General features: G+C 39.2%; 2 protein-coding genes across 4 annotated transcripts; one reads left to right on the plus strand and one right to left on the minus strand.

Moving 5' to 3' along the window:
• The first annotated feature begins 376 nt into the window (after positions 1-376).
• On the plus strand, positions 377-11,047 carry washc4 (WASH complex subunit 4). Of its 2 annotated transcripts, none has more exons than XM_026365523.1 (33): positions 377-515; positions 1,750-1,889; positions 2,073-2,126; positions 2,297-2,362; positions 2,556-2,601; positions 2,683-2,750; positions 2,835-2,917; positions 3,116-3,158; positions 3,270-3,373; positions 3,543-3,663; positions 3,763-3,886; positions 3,977-4,104; positions 4,189-4,349; positions 4,441-4,567; positions 4,737-4,862; positions 4,949-5,056; positions 5,175-5,321; positions 5,405-5,484; positions 5,862-5,967; positions 6,123-6,239; positions 6,343-6,511; positions 6,825-6,979; positions 7,083-7,157; positions 7,254-7,358; positions 7,642-7,776; positions 8,090-8,198; positions 8,288-8,354; positions 8,532-8,618; positions 8,972-9,119; positions 9,256-9,352; positions 9,463-9,659; positions 9,820-9,916; positions 10,085-11,047. In XM_026365523.1, the coding sequence occupies exons 1-33, from the start codon at positions 455-457 to the stop codon at positions 10,132-10,134; spliced, it is 3,501 nt and encodes a 1,166-aa protein (XP_026221308.1). In that variant the 5' UTR covers positions 377-454; the 3' UTR covers positions 10,135-11,047. The 2 variants fall into 2 exon arrangements, with proteins under 2 accessions (XP_026221308.1, XP_026221310.1); XM_026365525.1 differs by having other exon boundaries at positions 10,088-11,047.
• Positions 11,048-11,220: 173 nt separating this feature from the next.
• Positions 11,221-19,145, minus strand: cnot2 (CCR4-NOT transcription complex, subunit 2). Of its 2 annotated transcripts, none has more exons than XM_026365529.1 (15): positions 19,003-19,145; positions 16,774-16,899; positions 16,578-16,650; positions 16,237-16,384; positions 15,943-16,125; positions 15,762-15,841; positions 15,169-15,258; positions 14,831-14,955; positions 14,596-14,713; positions 14,074-14,230; positions 13,700-13,761; positions 13,399-13,448; positions 13,198-13,298; positions 12,866-13,010; positions 11,221-12,739 (listed from the first exon to the last, which is right to left on the minus strand). In XM_026365529.1, exons 2-15 carry the CDS (start codon positions 16,885-16,887, stop codon positions 12,653-12,655), a joined length of 1,533 nt encoding a protein of 510 aa, XP_026221314.1. In that variant the 5' UTR covers positions 16,888-16,899; positions 19,003-19,145; the 3' UTR covers positions 11,221-12,652. The 2 variants fall into 2 exon arrangements, with proteins under 2 accessions (XP_026221314.1, XP_026221313.1); XM_026365528.1 differs by having other exon boundaries at positions 15,169-15,294.
• Positions 19,146-20,420: the final 1,275 nt, after the last annotated feature.

The following is a 20,420-nucleotide window of genomic DNA, read 5'->3' on the forward strand; positions in this document are numbered from 1 at the left end:
ACCGTGACTCTGCCTCGTGGGCTCCGTCCCACAAACAAATACAGCCACACACACACACACACACACACACACACACACACACACACACACTCAGACCATGTAACTCTATGTCTCTCCCTCTGTCATGTCTACTGCTCAAATATACATATTCACTTCCATTCTACATAAGCTATAGCCAGTATAAGAGAGACAGGATAGGATACATATCTATTACGTTCAGTTTTATTCTTTATTGTATTCTTATTGTATTGTTGTCTTATATGTTATATCTTTGTTTGCTTGCATACTTGGTTAAAAAAGATTCTGATCTGATTCTGATCTACCTGCCAGTTAACTCTTATGGACTCCATTTCCCATGAGCACTAGCGTTCCTGTACATAATCATGAGACCTGTCATGGGACCGTGTGGCTCCACTTTTTAACACCAGTGTTTTGGGTCATCTAAACTGTTATAATGGCGGTGGAAACCATCGCATCTGACTGGGAATTTGACCGTTTTGACGATGGTTCACAAAGTAAGTGCTGCGTGCAGTCCTGACGTGCAGGGGAAACACAGCGTCATGCTAACGTTAACTACATTAGCGATTGGTGCTAGCTTAGCCTGTTAGCCAAATGACCCGTCTATTTACTGGAACCCCTGCAGCTGTTTATTGAAAACAATATATTTTTTTTTAAATCTCTCGCAATATTTACTTAAAGTAAGCGTCCAACACACTCAGCGTAGTTAAAATAGGAAGTGGAAGTAGATTCTAATAAGTAATAACGATAAGTTAGCTAACATTTATAACCGCAGCTCGTCAGTCTAACAGCACTTGGTTTGTTTTGATTATGATACAACAAATATCTAAAGGTTTTCTCCCTTTTATGAACACATGAAAAACATTTATAACCGCAGCTCGTCAGTCTAACAGCACTTGGTTTGTTTTGATTATGATACAACAAATAACTAAAGGTTTTCTCCCTTTTATGAACACATGAAAAAGGCATCTACAGTAACTATAGAGGTTAACGTTGGGATTGGACTATTTCCACATACTGTATTCATGGTGCTTCCTCATTTTGGCTCAAAATACTAATTTAACCTGCTGACTTATTTGGGCAAACAGGGGTTATAACTTATATTAAAATGTGGCTGCTATTATTCAAGCATTAAATTAGTCTATAGCTTGTTATCTATTAAATAATTTAAAAGTTTTGTTAGGACATATTTCACGTTTGTATCACTTTGTTTTTCCCCATTACTCGTTACGTTGCCCAAAGTATATTTAGTTTATAATAGAAAACGTTAAATGCATGACCTATAAATTGTATTTAAGATTATTTTTCCATTATGGCGATAACACACTTTGTACTAACTATATTACTTTGTAAAAACGCTTGCAAGCATGTAATACATGTAAAAGTAAGACATATAAAAGTAAATTATCCCCCAGTAAAAGGTTTGTATTTGTTTATCACAACAATTACAAGATTCCTGTATTTTTACATACTGTTGTTGTATTTTTTGTACATTACAGTTGCATTATCTAAACTGAATTTTGTAGCAGCTGGTGTAATTGGCAAAGATGAAGTTCATTGACCTAACACGCGATTGCGTAAATGATTACACAGGCTGCAATAAGTGTTTAGTAAGTCTAAGAGAGAAGTGCAGAAAGGGTTACACACTCAAGTAACATACACGAATGTTTCATAAGTGTACTATTACTCTCAACCACCGATTGTTTATTTGAACAATCCAAATCCCTACAGAAATACACACAGAGGTACAACTAAAGAAATACAGCAAGTTTTTGGACGAGTACACCTCTCAGCTGAGGGGTATTGAGGAGGCGCTGGATGACACCATTGGAGATGTGTGGGACTTCACTCTGGACCCCATCGTCCTAAAGGTAAAATACCACAACATGACATTTTGCCGTGCAATGCACATTCTCTGCTGCTGTAACATGGAAATTTCCCCGCTGTGGGACGAATATCATATCTTATCATATTTTAAGTATTAAACAATTAGTTTGGTTTAGTTAAAACTTTGGGTAATAATATTTATCCCCATATGTTGTGTTCTCCTCCAGCTTCTACCATATGAGCAATCATCCTTACTGGAGTTAATTAAAACAGACAACAAGGTAAGTAAAGAATCAGTCTGGGTGACTGATGCCAATTTTTAGAGACCAGGGATGCATCAAAGAAAATAGAACTATTTAGTAATGTCAATTAGTCTACCACTACCGTTAAAGCCACTTAAACATGTTATTTTCTTTGTTTAATGACCAGTATTATCTTGTGGGGTTTACAGGTTTTAAACAAAGTCATCACAGTTTATGCTGCCCTCTGTAGTGAAGTCAAGAAGCTCAAGTATGAGGTACGCACACTCTAAATACACTGCACTGCTGTTGTGTTAGATTAGCTTGTGTGTAGTGTCTTGTGAGGCAGCAGTTGCGGCTGTCAAACCATACTACATATGTATGTTTTGTATCTCATGTTATTGTTGTTTTGAATTGCACATAAAATTTCTGTTTCCTAAATTGACGTTTGATATCTAAAATCTTTTGCAGGCAGAAACCAAATTCTACAATGGGTTATTGTACTATGGAGAAGGAGGTATTTCACATTATCCTGGTTATGCCTTTTTTTGCTTAGTGATGAACTAATAAAATATAGACGTTTTTGTGTTTGCCTTAGTGTCCGACACCAGTGTTGTTGAGGGAGAATCTCAGATTCAGATGGGCAGATTCATCTCATTCCTGCAGGTGAGTAGTATGTATTTTTTTGTCTTAAGAGTGTTTGTTAAAATCGAGAAAGCGCTCATAGTGTCTCTCTTTGTTCTTTTATAGGAACTGTCCTGCTTTGTGTCAAGATGTTATGAAGTGGTGGTCAATATTGTCCATCAGCTGGCTGCCCTCTACAACAGCAACAAGTAAGATGAAGAGATGTCAGCAGTCTTACACAGTGCTGTTCTTTGTTGGATTGCTTTCACTACAAACATTGAGAAAAGAGCCTTTATGCACTTCACATGCAGACAACAAGTTACAGAGTTCAGTTCTGGTTGAAGCACTTCCCCCATGTTTTCTCTGTTACAAACAAAACAAAAACATATTTTTTTTATATATCTCAGGGGTGCAACAAAAATTATCGAGTCTTCAGGTGTCCACTTCCAGGTAGGTTTTAATAATGAATTGTATGAATTGTAATTTTACCTTTCACTCTTTACTTTTTCACTTAACTTTGAGTCTGTTCTCCATCCAAACATTTTTATTTTTTTTCTGCAGATAGTTTATGAGCACCTTGGGGAGTTGTTAGTGGTTCTGCTCACACTTGATGAGATTATGGAAAATCATGGCACACTGAAAGATCACTGGAAGATGTATAAAAGGTTAACATGTGTGCCTTGCGCACACACACACGCTTATTTTTTAGTTTCATAAATGACATAATATAGTATAGAAATAAATTGTATTACCTACCTATATTAATCTTTTTAATTAGTTTAGTAAATGGATGTTTGATATATAGTTATCCATAACTAGATTTTTCTGTTGTAGGTTATTGAAATCGGTGCACCATAATCCTGGAAAATTTTCTATTCCTGAAGAGAAGTTGAAACCATTTGAAAATCTCCTACTCAAGCTTGAGGGACAGCTGCTGGATGGCATGATACTACAGGTGACTTAATTTCTATTAGACCTTTTTAACATCTGAGATTGAGTTTATTCTGTCCTCTGATCACTGTTAAACCTCATGATGTCTGCAACTCTGTGACAGGCGTGTGTGGAGCAGAGATTTGATGATCCTGGAGAAGGAGTAGCCATTGCTAAAAACAGTGCCTTTGCTGAGGAGTTTGCCTTCAACATACGCACAATATTCACCAGTGTAGAGTCTAAGATTGGTCAGTCTCTCTTTGCATGAAAGCTTGATTTTACATGTAATAGCTTTTTCCTACTATTACAGAATATTTATTTGTTTGTCTGGTTTTCAGGTGAACCTTCAGAGATTGACCAGAGAGATAAATATGCTAGCGTCTGTGGTCTCTTTGTGCTTCACTTTCACATCTTTAGGAGCGTTGACAAAAAGCTCTACAAGGCCCTGCTTGATGTCTGTAAAAAGGTATTTTTGTCCTCTTGGCCAGCATTCGTTCTTGATGGTGGAAACAATTACTTCATGTGTGTGTGTGTCTGTTCTTTCCTTCAGGTTCCAGCTGTCACTCTGACTGCTAACATCATCTGGTTTCCCGACACTTTCCTCACCACTAAGGTTCCAGCTGCAGCTAAACAGATGGATAAAAAGAGTCTGCAGGCCATTAGATTGCAGAGAGACACCTACCTGCAACAAAAAGCTCAAACACTGACAAAGTGAGTGTCAAAATTCAGTCACACATATTGTAATTAAACCACATTTCTATATTTGAGAATCTTGATTGTTTTGGTTCTCTTTTCTCTTCAGAGAAGTTCAGTCCTACTATGTGTTTGTGACATCCTGGATGATGAAGATGGAGTCCATCTTATCCAAGGAGCATAGAAGTGACAAGATGGCAGATGACCTTAACAGCAGGTGTAATGTGTTTGTACAGGTAAAGACTGGCGTTGTTAGACCCTAGCAAGATGCTGCAAGACATAAAGCATTGATTTTTTCCATTTGTTATCTAAATAAGCTTTAAATGTGGCCACATAAAAAAGTGAATAGTGATAAAAGTAACATTGACAGCTTCATTTACAGTCTGTGTTGTCTTTCATTCATAGGGCATCTTGTACGCATACAGCATCAGCACCATTATCAAGACCACCATGAACATGTACATGTCGTTGCAGCGACCTATGACCAAGACATCTGTTAAAGCGCTCTGTCGACTGGTTGAATTGCTCAAGGTGTGTGCGTGTCTCCGCACTTTTCACCAGTGCATTCATTGTCTGTTTGAGTACATAATAAAGTCAAATCATGTTTCCCCCCTCAGGCGGTCGAGCACACATTTCACAGACGGTCCATGGTCGTTGCTGACTCTGTATCTCACATCAGTCAGCAGCTACAATCACAGGCCCTAAATGCCATCGGCAATGCCAAAGTAAACACAAATACTAAATAACATTATTAGTATTTAGGCCGTATCATTTCTGTTATTTATTTTCTTAACGATCTAGCAGCTTCTTCTTATGTGACGCTGTGTGTTTTATTTTATAAAGAAAAGGGTGATCTCTGACAAGAAGTACAGTGAGCAGCGATTGGATGTCCTCTCATCTTTGGTGCTGGCAGAAAATGCCCTCAGTGGACCCAGCACAAAGGAACGACGCCTTGTTGTGTCTCTGGCTCTGTGTGTCGGCACTCAGCTGGTAAGATGAGATACAGACACTTGATTTTCTTTTTATTTAATCTGATTTCTCAGCATGGCAATTGATCTCTGGATTTCCCCTAGAAAACCTTCAAAGATGAGGAGCTGCTTCCACTGCAGCTTGTGCTAAAGAAGCTGGATATTATTAGTGAGCTGAGTGAGAGGTGGGTTTTATTCTTTTAAATCATGTTTTACAAAATTTGCACAGAATTTCTAGTCAGTGCCAAGTTTAGATGCTATTGCTGGGTGTGGAGCCAGACAGCAGATTATGAGAACAAACTATTGGTATTGAGGATGCTGGTTATATAACCAGCATCCTCAATAGCTGTTCATCTGTTTGGCTTCTGCCTGTTGTTACCTGTCAAAACCAAACTTTTTACTTGTATTTTTAGTTTTCATTGTAAACTAATCAGTCCAAATTTAGCAAAGCACATTTGTTTTGCAGATTTTATGCACAATTTGGGCATTAGTTCAAGTAACGTGTTCTTGCCATTGACCTACTTTAATAGTACTTAAAACACTGTTTTCCGTTATTGCTCAGGGTCAGACTGCAGTGTGACTGCAGTTTCCTTTATTGGCACCGAGCTGTGTTTCCTATCTACCTAGATGATGTGTATGACAACGCTGTGGATGCAGCGCGACTACATGTAAGCAGAGTGGCTTCTGATGTACAGTACATGTCAGCCTAAAGATCTTTGTATTGTATTGGTTTTAATTGAATGTAATAACTCTTTTTTTTTTTACTCTGCTTGCATGTTCTGTTATTCTGGTTGAATACTCTGCGTACATTTTCCTGGAGCAGTACATGTTTAGTGCTCTGAGGGACAGTGTGCCGTCCATGCTGCATGCCAAACACATGGAGTCATGTGACCAGCTCCTGGAGAGCTATGACAAGGAAATCATGGGCGTCCTCAATGAGGTGAGAACAGAAGGAATGTTGTAGGCAGTGTAAGGACCTTAATGTTTCTCTTGTGTGAACCTTGTTTTATTTTCTAATCCCTGCTGCAATCTAACTTGTGTAGCACCTGCTGGACAAGCTGTGTAAGGAGATTGAGAAGGACCTGCGTCTCTCTGTTCACACCCACCTGAAGCTGGATGACAGGAACCCTTTCAAAGTTGGCATGAAGGATCTTGCTCACTTTTTCTCCCTGAAACCCATCAGATTCTTCAACCGATTCATTAATATTAAAGGTGCTGAGAAACTGTTCATACATGAGCACACACAGATCATTTTCAGTACAAAGTTTTGTTTTTTTTATTCTGCTATCTAAAAAAATGTGTTGCAGCACAATTCAGAGGACATGGGCTTTTTTTGTGCATAAAACATGTTATATAATAATTCACATTATAATTAATATTATTAATAATAATCGCATCATTTTTCATTAAAACATTAAAACTGTTCATATGTAAGAAAAACAAAGTCGTGCTGTGTAACGTGGACACCTGCTGAAAAACAATAAGAACCAAAAACTATCTCAACCTATTCTCAATGTTTCTGCAGCCTATGTAACCCACTACCTGGATAAAACTTTCTACAACCTGACCACTGTCGCTCTGCATGACTGGGCCACCTACAGTGAAATGAGAAACCTCGCCACGCAGCGCTATGGACTTACGATGACAGAGGCACACTTGCCGAGCCAGACCCTGGAGCAGGTCTGTGTAGCTGCACCTTCGATAACATGACAGTTTTTCTTATTTTAAAAAAGTGTAGGTAATAAATTGCTGATTAACTGTATCCTCTGTGTGCTCTCATTAGGGCTTGGATGTTCTGGAGATCATGAGGAACATTCATGTCTTTGTCTCACGCTACCTTTATAACCTCAACAACCAGGTAAGCCTAGACTAGTCTTGTAGCCTATCTCACATTGTCTGTCTTAAAACAAACTATGCATTTTATATACAGCCTTTACTTTTTCATTTTTTACAGATCTTCATAGAGAAGGCGAGCAACAACAAGCACTTGAATACCATTAACATTCGTCACATTGCCAACTCCATCCGTACCCATGGCACAGGCATTATGAACACCACGGTGAGTTTACAGTAGGGATGGTTGCTTGCTCCTCTAATTTGTAATGGCTCTTTAAGATATGGATGTGGGTCCTGTCCGTTAGGCGGCTTGATAGTGTAGTGCAGTAGACAGAGATTCAAATCCAGGCTGTGGCCCACCTCCAGCTAAGGTCCTTAAGCAAGACCTCGTTATGCTTAACCTGTACTTTGTATCTCACTTGTAAGTCGCTTTGGATAAAAGCGTCTGCCAAATGACTAAATATAAATGTCTTACTTGTTGCACATCTCCTCTCTCCTCCAATCAGGTGAATTTCACCTACCAGTTCTTGCGAAAGAAGTTTTACATCTTCAGCCAGTTTATGTACGACGAACACATCAAGTCCAGGCTCATCAAGGATATCCGCTTCTTCAGAGAAACAAAGGACCAGTCTGACCAGAAGGTAAGAAAAAATATTTGTCCGTGTCATTACACAACTTACACAGGAAATGCTAAATAAACAGATGTCTGTGACCAGTGATTAACATGAAATGAACCTGCCCTTAATAAGGTAACCTCACCTCATTAACGCTATCAGTAAATTCAGTCTGCAGAAGAGACTTCTTTGTGTACTGAAACCTGTTTTCTGTCTAATCCTCCTGTAATAGCTCTCTGAAGTTTCTGTTTTAAAATACTGTTATTATATCACCAGGCACAATATACTTTACCCCCTCCCAGAAATTCATCAGCTGTTGTTGTTTGCCTTATTGTTTAAGTATCCGTTTGAGCGAGCAGAGAAGTTTAACCGTGGCATCAGAAAGCTGGGCATCACTCCCGATGGACAGAGCTACCTTGATCAATTCAGGCAGCTCATCAGCCAGATTGGTGAGATACAAACATACATCTTGATTTGTTCTCAGCATTAAATGACTAATACAACTGTGAATCTGAACACTGCTACTGGTTTGTTTCAGGTAATGCAATGGGTTATGTGCGTATGATACGTTCTGGAGGACTCCATTGTTGCAGCAGTGCTATCAGGTAAAAAAGAGTCAATGAATTAATGGTTGTGTACAGGTATATTCCGTTTTCAGTGTTTCTATAAAAGTCCTTGAATTGCATTAATGACTCGTCAACTGGAAGCATTGTTTTTTTATTTAGGTCAAATCTGTACTGTATTTTCTGCTAAATATATTTTTTTGTTTGTCTCATCTTCAGGTTTGTCCCAGACCTGGAGGATATAGTCAACTTTGAGGAGCTGGTAAAGGAGGAGGGGCTGTCAGATGAGACCCAGAAAGCTGCTAGGTACAGTAGAGCATCTGAAACCCTCTTCACTTTATGTTTCAATAACTTTCACATAGGTATGTGCCTAGCATGCTCCTATTTCAGTGCTGTCTGTAGATTATTACTATTATTATTATCTGTAGACTATGAATATTTGTGGATGTGAGATGTGGGTTATTTTAAGTCCAGTGTCAGCTCCAGTTGGGTGTGGATAAAATGTAGATTAAATTTCTCTTATGCTGACAAACAACTGTGGGTCTACATTCACTTAATGTCAAGATATTTTCAGTGTTTTTCCATTTTTACACCTTTAGATGGCACCACAGCTGGAACTATTTAAATTTAACATGCTTTGACTCCTGTATTATTTCCAGCGTGCTTGATTCTGTGTTGGGAGATCTGACCAGCAACTCTGCTGAGGGGACAGAGTACTTCAAGAAGCTGGTGGCAGTGTTTGCACCTGAGTTTCGCAGTGCCAAAAACATGCACCTGAGGAACTTCTATATGATTGTACCGCCACTGGTCAGTGTCAGTTTTTTTTCATTTGGCTCTATGTTTCTACTAGTCATGGGCGTTTCTCTTTGTGTTTGTGTTTACTCACACTGTCCCCAGTACCTTTAAATCCTCACTTTTAACTATTGACACATCTCTCCCACAGACTGTGAATTTTGTGGAGCACTCCATCAGCTGCAAAGAGAAACTCAACAAGAAAAACAAAACCGGAGCTGCTTTCACAGATGACGGCTTTGCGATGGGTGAGTGGACAAAAAGCATCAACTTTATCTTAAAAAGATATACTTGTATTGAGTCAACTCTCCTCTTTATCTTTTCCCTCCACCATGATGGTATTTGCCTGTTCCCTCAGGTGTGGCGTACATTCTGAAACTGCTGGATCAGTATTTGGAGTTTGACTCCCTGCACTGGTTCCAGGCCGTCAGAGAAAAGTACAGGAAGGAGATGAATGCCGTGGTGAAGGAGCAGAACGTCCAGTCGGCCAGCCAGGATGAGAAGTTGCTGCAAACGATGAACCTCACTCAGAAGAGGCTGGATTTCTACCTTCAGGTACAATTTATCTTTTAAGACCAAAGGCACTTTTCATTTCACAGCAATAAGGACATCTGTATAGAAGCTGCAGTTTAGAGTGTCATCTAGATCGTGGAAAATGTGACAAGATGTTCCACACTGAACATGTCAGTGTTTTTCTGTCTCGTTTTCACTGCAGGAGTTTGAGCTGCTCCACTTCTCATTAAGCAGTGCCCGGATCTTCTTCAGAGCGGACAAGACTGCAGCCGAGGAGACTCTAGAGAAGAAGGATAAAGGTTAGGCGGTGTGGTGATTAAAGGTGTCTTTAATTATGCACAACCACTGGCACACCCACCCTGTTAAACACGGTTTTTGTAGATGATTTTTCATAGATAGATGGCACCCTGATTAATGAATGATGGAGTATGTGTCTTCATCTGTAATTTTGCCATTTTCTCCACCAGAAGAAGCTGCCAAACCAGGAGGTAATTCAGATGGCTCCACCACCAGTTAACCTACTTCGAAGTGAGCCCTGTCGTGAAAGAACGTTTCAGGCTGGAACATGTAACTCTGAAAGTAATGTGAAATGTGCAGAACGTGCACCTAGCCAGATAAAGAAGTGTGAAGAGAAGATCTCAAGCAAGAGACTGTACCAGTGTGTGTGTGTGTGTGTGTGTGTGTGTGTGTGTGTGTAGAAACAACTGGAAAGTTAAGTACAACAACATAAAGTTGAACTGAACTGTTTTTACCACAAACATATCATCTTCTTCAGAGAAAGAATGGTTTCTTCAAGTGCCACCGTGGTGTCTCTCCGCTTCCAATTAATTCACTGAATTTGTAGCATTTACTCATCAACCGCAGTGAGAGGTCAGGTGTGTGTCAAGTGTGAGGTCCAACTGAACACCTGCCTTTGCACACAGCCTTTTGAAGTTTGTCTGGATGGACTGGATTCTTGTTCTACAGTAGGAGCCTCAGTGGTGTTCAGAGACGAGTTGACTCATCTGCATCTGTTTTCATGCAGCGTTTTGTTTCTGCAGTACTTGCTACATTTCAGTTTATTGTACTAATTGCGATATTTGCTCATGGCACACTGTGGCACACTATTGTCAACGCTTCAGAATGTTTTCAGTCTGTAATCTCATGTTTGTGTGCCATATTCACCTACTGCTATTTTTTTATGTCCATTTCAGTGTGTTTCTATGCCTTTCAAAGCTGTGGGTAATTGTTTGGCAACCCTACTAATTATCTAGAAATAATACACAGACGCACATGATTCTTAATTTGTTAAGGGTGCATCATATAAAATCTTTTAAATTGTGCCTCTAGCAACATGTGAAGATTTACATTCCATGAATTAAGTTGTTTAACAAAAAAATAAATAAATCTGTAGTCTTCAAAGACTAATAAAATTTGCACTTTCAGCAGAATGTAATGTCTCACTGGTGGGGTTACATTCAAAGCCTTATAGCACATTAAACCTGTAACAATATAGAAATTTATTTTACATGTGAATATCTTTCTTGGCAGTGATACACATTTCATCTATGAAATAAAACTGACTTTCAAACTTTTAAAACAATAAGCAACACGCACACAGTGGTTCAGGAAAGCCTTTTCTGCTTTAATACAAAGAAAAGAAGCTTTTAACTTCAGAAAATACAAGATGGTCTGGATTTTTTTTTCTTTTTTTTTTTACTCTCCTCTAAAATGTCAGTTTTCCTGTTTCCTATGAAATGCTGCCGTTCACCGCTGTTCAAACAGCCTGAATTAGAATACATAACTCATTTTACTTTGGACTCAAAACTCAGGATGTTCTTGATTTGTATGTTTTCATTTTTTTTTGGCTGAGAATCAGGGCTTTCCCTAAATGATATTTGAATTTTGGATAATTTAAATGTAAGTGCCCACAGTGCCATGTGACACCCTGTCCAGCAGATCCAGAAATGTCCTGTTATGCCCACATATTGCATTCATGCTCACCTCCTAAAAATGAGGTACAACACAGGGCAAAATATCTTCCAAAATAGATGTTATATATATATATATATATATACACATACATATATATATATAGCAATCATATATACACATTCATACATACATATACTAATTTTTGTGATGCAAAGAAACAAAAATGTACACATTTCTTACAAAATTGTAACAAAGACTGGAAAGTGTTTTGTTTGCTCTGCAGCAACGATCTGTAGCTGTTTAGCCTCTGAGAGGATTTGTCCACAATTGTGGAAACCAAAGCAGTCTCCCAGATTTGTGTCCATGTTCAACTGGCACAGAAGTGGCCAACAGAGACGGAGGGAGAAACAGAATATGAAAGACAACAGTTTGGTGGTGCAAGTACAGAACTTGGAGGAATCAATATAAATGAAAGGAAGCAAAAACAAAAAAAGAAAGTGATGAAGTGAAAAGGGATGAATGTGCATGTGGAAGTTGCATGAACCACCCTGAACCCAAAACAAAAAAATGGTAAAAGAAAAAAAGAAATGAGGGAGTGTTCACATAAAAAGCACAAACAAATTTTGTGTTCTTTTATTACTAAATATAGTGCAACAATGAACATTGCATTTCTTTCACCCTTTCACTTGCGTCTGAGGATATTAACTTTGCTTTCCCCGCCTTTTTCTGTTCTTAACACTTATTGTAATTACCAGGCCTAACCCTTGTTCTGTCACTGTCCTGTGCCACAAGGTCAGTCCTCCTTTCTGGGAGAAAACAGGCCTCAGATTCAGAGAAGTAAACATAACACAGACCCTGCTCGAAACAAGACTGGAAAAAGAAAAAAGAAAAAAAAAAAACAAAACAACAGGAGGAACTTAAAGAATAAAAACGGAACAAGTGTTGTTGTTTTGGGCAGCATGTAAGTTTGGAAAGGCAGGGCAGTTTGGATGGTGGCAACAGCCCCCACAGTCAAATAGCCAAATCCTCGAGGAATAAAAACCAAGCTGTGTGAACCACAGCGGCCCTCCTGGACAACTGCTGTGTGCAGGAACAGCTGCAGCCTTTGGACTGGTCGGGCCTTAGAAGGCCTGCTGGGCTGGGTTGTAGTTAAACGTTGTTGGCACATGAGGCCTCTCCTCCAGCTTGTCATACTCCAGATGAAACTCCTTAAAAATGGAGACACACTATTACTACAAAAGGTAAAGCACTTACATTGTATCTGCAAAACTTCACAGATGCTCTCTTACTAGCTTATCAAAGTGGAAAGAAGCAACTGAAAGGAAAACTACTACCTTGGCTACTTTCCTCCAGTTAAGACAATCAAAGAAGTAGTAGGTTCCCCTCTCGTAGGTGTTAGTCTTCAGTGTAGGCTCCATGCCAGGCGCCCTTGTTATCCAAACCCGTTCCTCTTTGTGGTACCTCCAGTCCCGGTTAAAGCTGGAGAGTGAAATTATGAAAGAGAAATAAGAAAAGAGACTGAACCCATGACCCTCATGCTGGGTTCACCCTAAAAACCTCAATGACCAAAGGAATGAATATTTCACTCTAAAAAAGGGAAGAGCTGCTGACAGCCGGCCACTAAATATTTCTAGAGTGATCAACATTCATAAGGTTGAGAACTCACAGCTCTACTGCTGCCAGAAGCTGTAGCAGGTCTCCACCATTCATGTAGTACAGGTAGAACAACAGGTCTTCACCATATCGAGCCAGTTTAATGGCAGCCAACTATAAACAGGACAACAACAAATAATAGGAATTCAGTTTTGGATCCATACTGCATATACCCCACCATGTATTGTGGCACTCTTCTGGAGCTCATAATTACCTTGTCCCTTATGTGGATATTGGTTAAATACTCCGATGGAACATGGAAGTCTCAAGAGGCAAGCACAGATAAAAGTTAACTCTCAAAAGAGTGATGACTGGAGCAGACAGAGGGGATTCACGCTCTTTTACACGAAAAACATCACAAAATGGTCACAAACCAAGAACTTATTACATAATATGAATAATTATCAACTAATAACCACACTCTAGAGAACCTCATCAGAATATATAGTCAATTGTATTTCTGGCTACCTATAAGATAAGATAAAATTATTGATATTTACAGATTTATGCCTTACCAATGTCTTGAGGTCGACAAGGTGCTGAAGCCCAAGGAGAGGCGAACTTGGGGTACAAGTTTCTATGAGAAAATAAAGTTGCACTAAGTTCTACTGACATCAGAACTTTTTAACTGAATAATTTATTACACCAATACAAAAATTAATAGAGGAAAGACAGATAATCACATCTGTATCTGAATCTCTTAAATTCATGGCAAACCAAGAAAACAACTGGCATAGAGCTGCTTAGCAGTTATTCATCAAATCTGTAAATTATGTTTTCATTTATTGGCCAAACCTTTGCATCTAATAATTTCTATCACTGGACTACTGGTCTTTTAATCCCATTGTCATTTGTTGTAATTGTAATTAGGGCAGGACAGTCGTCTTACTCTGGCGAGTTTAGGTTGAGTCCCAGTGTTGTGAGGTCACTTCCTAGTGCCAGATGGACCATCCCAGGATCAGTCTCTGCTGCACGGATAAATGTCAGGAGGCCAATCATGCCAAATTGGTCTGTCACCATTCCTGAGGGAATGTTCGTCACCCGACCTGCAGCGGCGGGATAAACTCAGAGTTCAACAAACCGCTAGCACTGGCCTGTTATCTACAGTTAATATTTACTGTCAGTACATTACCTCCATATTTCTAAACCACACTTTGTGCACACACTGGAGAGCAAACCAAGCCTTTTTTTTTTTTTTTTTAACACATGATGGGTACAGACAAGCTAATGGAAAGATGATGATGGTCTGTATCACACTGACATATTCGTTTGGTTTTCTCACTGTAACCTATCCAATAATCATCTAACCCCAAATGCAGGTTAGAGAGCCCAACTGTCTCACCCAAGTTGTGCGATTAAGAAGGGATGTCTCAGTGGAATTGCAGCAATACGATTGGCTGTGAGGTCTCACCATCAGGCAACACCTGGATCCCTTTCTTCTGGTTGTTGTTCTGTGCTGAGGCCGTCTTGTCTCCGGGAAACTTTGGCCCATCTGCACTGGATGTGCTCTTACTTGTCGAGTTCAAGTTCTAAAGAAAACAAAGAAACGCTGTTTTAAACACGTGTAACACGCTGATGTGTAATCTAGGATAAAAACAGACTTCCTGCCAGAGAGAGGTGTAAAGTCATCAGTGGTTCACACTTACAGTTTTGCTGTCATCGTTGTTCAATGTGGGGTCCTTGTAGTTCGGGCCAGGCAGTGCAGGGAAGTCCTCGTTATGGATCGAGAAATCCTGTGTCTGTTCAGTTGATGGCTTCGTCACCATGCCAACTTGATGATGATCACAGTGAAGTAAAAATTGTGTAAGGTGTAGTAACTAATACGTTTGCTAAAAAAAAGAATATCTCTCTAAATAATGTTTGAGGACTTGGATGTGCTCTAGTGTCACAAGTCAAAAAAATCAATTTGGTGTCCTAGGAAAAACTACTGCCTACAGCACAATGCCTGTAAAAGTAAGACACTTTCCGCAGCCTAATGGCCTACCATAGGGAGCCCTTCCAGCCAGTGGGTTGAGCACCGGTGTTGGGTTTCCAGTCCCTTCTCTCCGACTCCTGTCTGCTAAAGCTGGGAAGTCTGACAGATCCAGTCCTGTTACATTTTCACTGCCATCTGCAGCAACATGAACATGAAATGCTTATATATAATATTAGTTTAATTATTGTAACCCACAACAGTAAATGAGAGAAAACATAACCATTCCCTAAGTAATATCAGTTACCGAAATCTAGAGCTGTTATGTACAGTAATTATTCCGCTTCAGTAGTCAGAGATGTTACAGTTCTTTCCAGAAATACATTTTACATTTACAGATTTTCACCAAAAAATGCCAATTTGTTTTCAAAAGCACCACAGCGGTTTAGTGTGATTTTTACTTTGCTTACTTCAAGAAGATTCTGCTTACTGCTTCTTGCAGGAGCATCAAGTCATGACAACAGCTCAGAATATTCTTTTAATAACAGAAAGTTACACTTGACAATATTACGCAAGCTGTAACGATGAAATGTGATTCTCTATATAATTTGTGTAATATAATAACATTAATAATAACATAATAATAAAGTGTTACGCATACTAACCTGTTCCATTGAAGATGTTGCTGGATAATGAGTTGTTCATCCCAAAAGCCTGATTACGATTCATACCAAATCCTGACATGCTGCATAAAGAGAATAAAAAAAAAATAAAAAATAAAACGTCAATTTACAAACATTCCATTTCCTTAAAATTAAAATCAGGAGAGCCACGACAGCAACATACCTGTTTATGGTAAAGGGCTGCCGTGCTGGCTGCTGTTTGGGCATACAGATGATACTGGGTGAGCTGCGGTTGGGGCTGCCAAGCCCCGAGCTGCCCATACTATTGGTCCTGCCACTCATCCCAATGCCTTGACCAACCTGAGAGTGGTTCAGCATGTTTCTCGAGTTCATCGGCAATGTCCCCCTGTTAAAACACATTCAGGTCAGACAGAGCATTCGGATCAGACTTAGCTTTTGCTTCTTTCAGATCAACTGCTATTTATATTTCCAGGACATATATACTGTTATAAGTTACCTGCTTGGTGAAGGAGGGGTATGGAGGGACATGGTGGGCACCCCTGTCGTGGGGGTGATATGACTTGGTAGCTGTGTGCCTTGCGTTAGATTTCTGTTTAACTGAGGCGTACTGTTCCCCATGCCCCTTACCGAAAAGCCAAGTGCACCTGCAGAAATACAAAGTGAAAAAAAACAGGAAGAAAAACAGATATTGTCAAAATTTCACTCTGAATCTAGCAGGAAAATTTCCTCAAAAAACTGCTAAGGTAAATGTTGAGCATAACTTTATAAAATGTACGCTGCCCCTCCACCATAAGTAAGCTATATATGAGAAAGCTGCTGTGAGAAAAAGAAACATACTCTGTGGACCATACAAACTTGCGCCAAGCTGTGACAACTGGCCTGACAGCGACGGTGAAGGAGAGGACAGCATCTAGATAAAAATGATGAGAGGACAGTTAATAACAATAATAATAATAATAATAAGTGGAAAACATCATCCCCGGCATTACCTCAACAAATGACAGAAGCACACAGATTTGGAGACAAAACTCACATCTTTGTCCGACCGATGTGGGAACATCGACGGCTGGTTATAGTACATGCTTTCATCAGTGAAGTCATTATCGACCACCTCGACGAACTCAAATTTCTTCCTAGCACCAAACATGCCTTTCGTCACCTGAGGAGAGAGAGCAAAGTTATTAATGATGGACAAGTGAAAGAAGATGTCAAAGACTGAATTAATACAAGTACAGATTCACACTGATATCTTCTTCAAACTTTGTAACTTTTACATACTTTCTATGTTGCACAACCACTACAATAAAACTATTTTTACAATATTTGGCAGCATTGCTCCTTTATTTATTCTGCATTTAATTCTTTCAGCACTTCACAGACACTATATAAATTGAATTTCCCCTATGGGTTTAAGAAAGTATGCCATTATTATTAAATTTCCCATGAACGCACCCTGAAATCCATCAATCCATTATCCTAACTGCTTTTCCTTTTAAGGGTCACAAGGGTAAAGAAGCATATCCCAGGTATCACTGGGCAAGAGGCAGGGTACACTCTGTCTCTCTCACAGGTCAATTAGTGTGATCAAACGCTTTATGATCATTTTTCAGACAGTTTCAAGAAAAAATTTAAATTATAACCTTTTAAAATTAGGATTCATGGCAGAGCTGCTGTGTTTCATTGTTTTACATTGTTCAGGTGTACCTAATAAGTATCCTGAGTAGTGTAGTTATCCTGTCTGCCAGCAACCAGAAGTCTATTATTGATTTTCTTGAGGAATCTGATTTGTACCAAGAAACATTTCAATGATTTGGGTTTTTCCTCTCTCTCAACAGGTCTTGACAAATGGTTAATGTCACACTTATGTTAAAGAATTGTCCTTCAGTGACATACTCATTACAGTGTGTATTTACATTTTACATGTAACTGTGATACCTTGAAGTTATGAGAAAGTTGAGAAAAGTAAGTTACTAAGGAAAGTGTGGCTGTAACAGAACAACAATAACAATAGGTATCACGTAACATGTGCTGGAACTAGAACTGAGAGAAGCTGAGTTTACATTTTTGCTATATGTCCATTAATTACTACAATGTGGCCTTAGGAGAAAGTCAATTTACCCAGCAATATGGGTTAGTTTATTTCTTGCCATAGTTTTTCCTAGTGCTTGACGATGCTAATTGATGAAATCCTGCATAATGCAAAGACCTTGTTCATGTCACAGCTGAATAAGTGGTAATTTTCCATATTGTATACTGGGGGTTCTCCTTCCAAACAACATAATGACCCAGCGGCTCTGTCCTTCTTTCTTCTTCCCGATGCACACAACAGAAACATATCAGCAGAAGAAAAAAGACAGAAGTTGTTCAAGATGTTCTCCCTCTCACTGCCACTATTGTAGTGAGCTCTGTTCATTGTGTTTATAATACTTACTTTTAAATGACAATCTGTGATGCCAACTGTATTTAAGTAGACTCGTTGTGCAATGTGTGCAAAGATGTACGTTTCCTTTGCATTGTTTACCCAAAATCTTCCACTTTGTTATTCAGTGAAGCTTTGTTAGAGTGGTAATCACTGATCCTCTTATGCCAGTCTTGCTTGGCTTTGACGTTTACACAGGTACCTAAGTACTGTGTGCTGAAGTAGCAGCTGCTCTCAGTGCAGGAAAGTCTTTATCGACATTAATGCTTCACTGCCCTTCTTTGTTATTGTCTGTATTGGTTCTAGTATTACTAGTGAATACTATACATGATATATTATATGAGGTTTTTAACGCAGAACAAGTTCTGAACCAGGTTTGGGATCACACAAACAGAGCTTAGAACTTTAAGTGTGCCCAGTTCGCCATCTTACCGGAAGTTCATCGCTAACAGGCTAATTAGCCAACAGGCTAACGCGCTAAGCGTAATCAGTAAGTTAGCTTAGCTAGCTTAACGTCAGCGAGCTACCTTAACAAGGAGCCAAATGCTATAACATACAGACACCTTTCAATTTCAAACTCCCTAATTTATCTACCACCAGTCACTAAGAGGTAGTTATACGGGCCCTCTTTGCCTCCATATAGCCACATCCAGCTGTCTTTTCTCGGCTCAGTTTACGCTCCCTTTGCAGCCAAACCGGCAGCGACAGTCTGCTGCAGCTAAAGGCTAACGACCTGCTGCGTATCGAAACGGAGGAAAACAGGGAAACAGACGGCTCGTGCTGTAGCGTCAGCCTTAAAACGAATCACTTTAACATGACGAAAAATAAGTAAAGTACCCTCACCGCATCAATTTCCCTTCTCTTCGTTAGATCCAAGATGGCTGTGTGTATTCTCAATCGAAGGAGGGATAGCCTTTACCCTCTGACCTTACAACCTGCTGACCACTTCCGTACACAAAACTGGAAACGTCTGAAAGTGTGCTCCAGCAGTCTCACAGAGGGCTTAACATTCACTGAGAAACACAGCAAGAGAAAAAATGTTACTAAACAATATATATTTTTTAATGAGTATAAATAGGGACTCTATGCATTATGAAAATATAGACCTGTCTGAAGCTCAGTCACTACAGATGAGGCCTTTTAAAGAGATAATATCCGACTATTCAGACATACACACTTGCATAACTCGGGTCCTCCAGAGTATGATATAGGCATTAGATAAATATTTTTACCATTCTGTCAACCACTTCCCTTTCTGTGTCATGGAGAATTAACTCACTCCACAGTCCCAGAACCGATGAACCTCTCAAGATCTTTATATAATGTGTGTGTTTGTGTGTGTGTTAACTGGCCTAAGCTAAATTAACTGAGGCTTTGTAAGTGAGTGTGTAGTAAAATACACTTAATGTCAGCTAAGATCATAAAAGGTGTTAAGTGGGGCCTGCTTTATGCACATCTTAAGGTTCAGCCTTGAATTGGCATCATTAGACCAAGTTTTATGACCTGATAACCTTATACATGTCTGTTTAAATCAAATTACCACACAGCAAATTTGAGGGGTAAGTGTTCTCCCAGAATAAAATACTGTGCACAGTGGACAGAAAGTGTTAATGCAGGGTTCCCTAATAAAATATTTGGCCAGGGCCTTTGGCAGGTTAACCTCTCAGATTGTCAGTGTCATGAAATGCACGTTCTTTAATTACCACCTATTACTTCCCGGAGACTTCTTAGTTTTTTGTTGTTGTTTTTTTTTCAAGTCGCCTTGATAGGTCAAATATAATGGAAACAGTAGTTGTTTTTTTGTTTTTTTTTTAAAACGTACTTGTTTTTTCCAAAGCCTGCATTATTGTACTCTTCATCTACAGATTGAAATTGAAATTTGTCAGGGAATTAGTTTAGTAATTTAGAAAATTTAGGACATAATCTCCAACTCAACAACTCTATCTGCTGAAGAAGGCCACAATATATGGTTAAGGGATTTGAAAATTAGCTTTTTTTTATCAAAGTTAGGCATTACAGGTACTAATGATCACACTATAACTCTAAGGGCTCCTGTAATCATCTAATAGAACAATTGTGTACATCTTTTTGTGCCTTTCCTGCTGTTACATATCAAACTGTCTGCTACAGTGTGATCATAGTCTTTTGTGTGGCAGTCACATGGTTCTGTGTGTCTAAGTTGCACTGTTGCCTATTTGAGGCCCCAAGGCTGTAAGTGGATAAGAAGAAGAACAAGTGCTAAAAACAGTCTGTCAGTGAGC

This window comes from Anabas testudineus, chromosome 6 (genome assembly GCF_900324465.2).
Source record: "Anabas testudineus chromosome 6, fAnaTes1.2, whole genome shotgun sequence".
In the NCBI taxonomy this organism is placed as follows: Eukaryota; Metazoa; Chordata; class Actinopteri; order Anabantiformes; family Anabantidae; genus Anabas; species Anabas testudineus.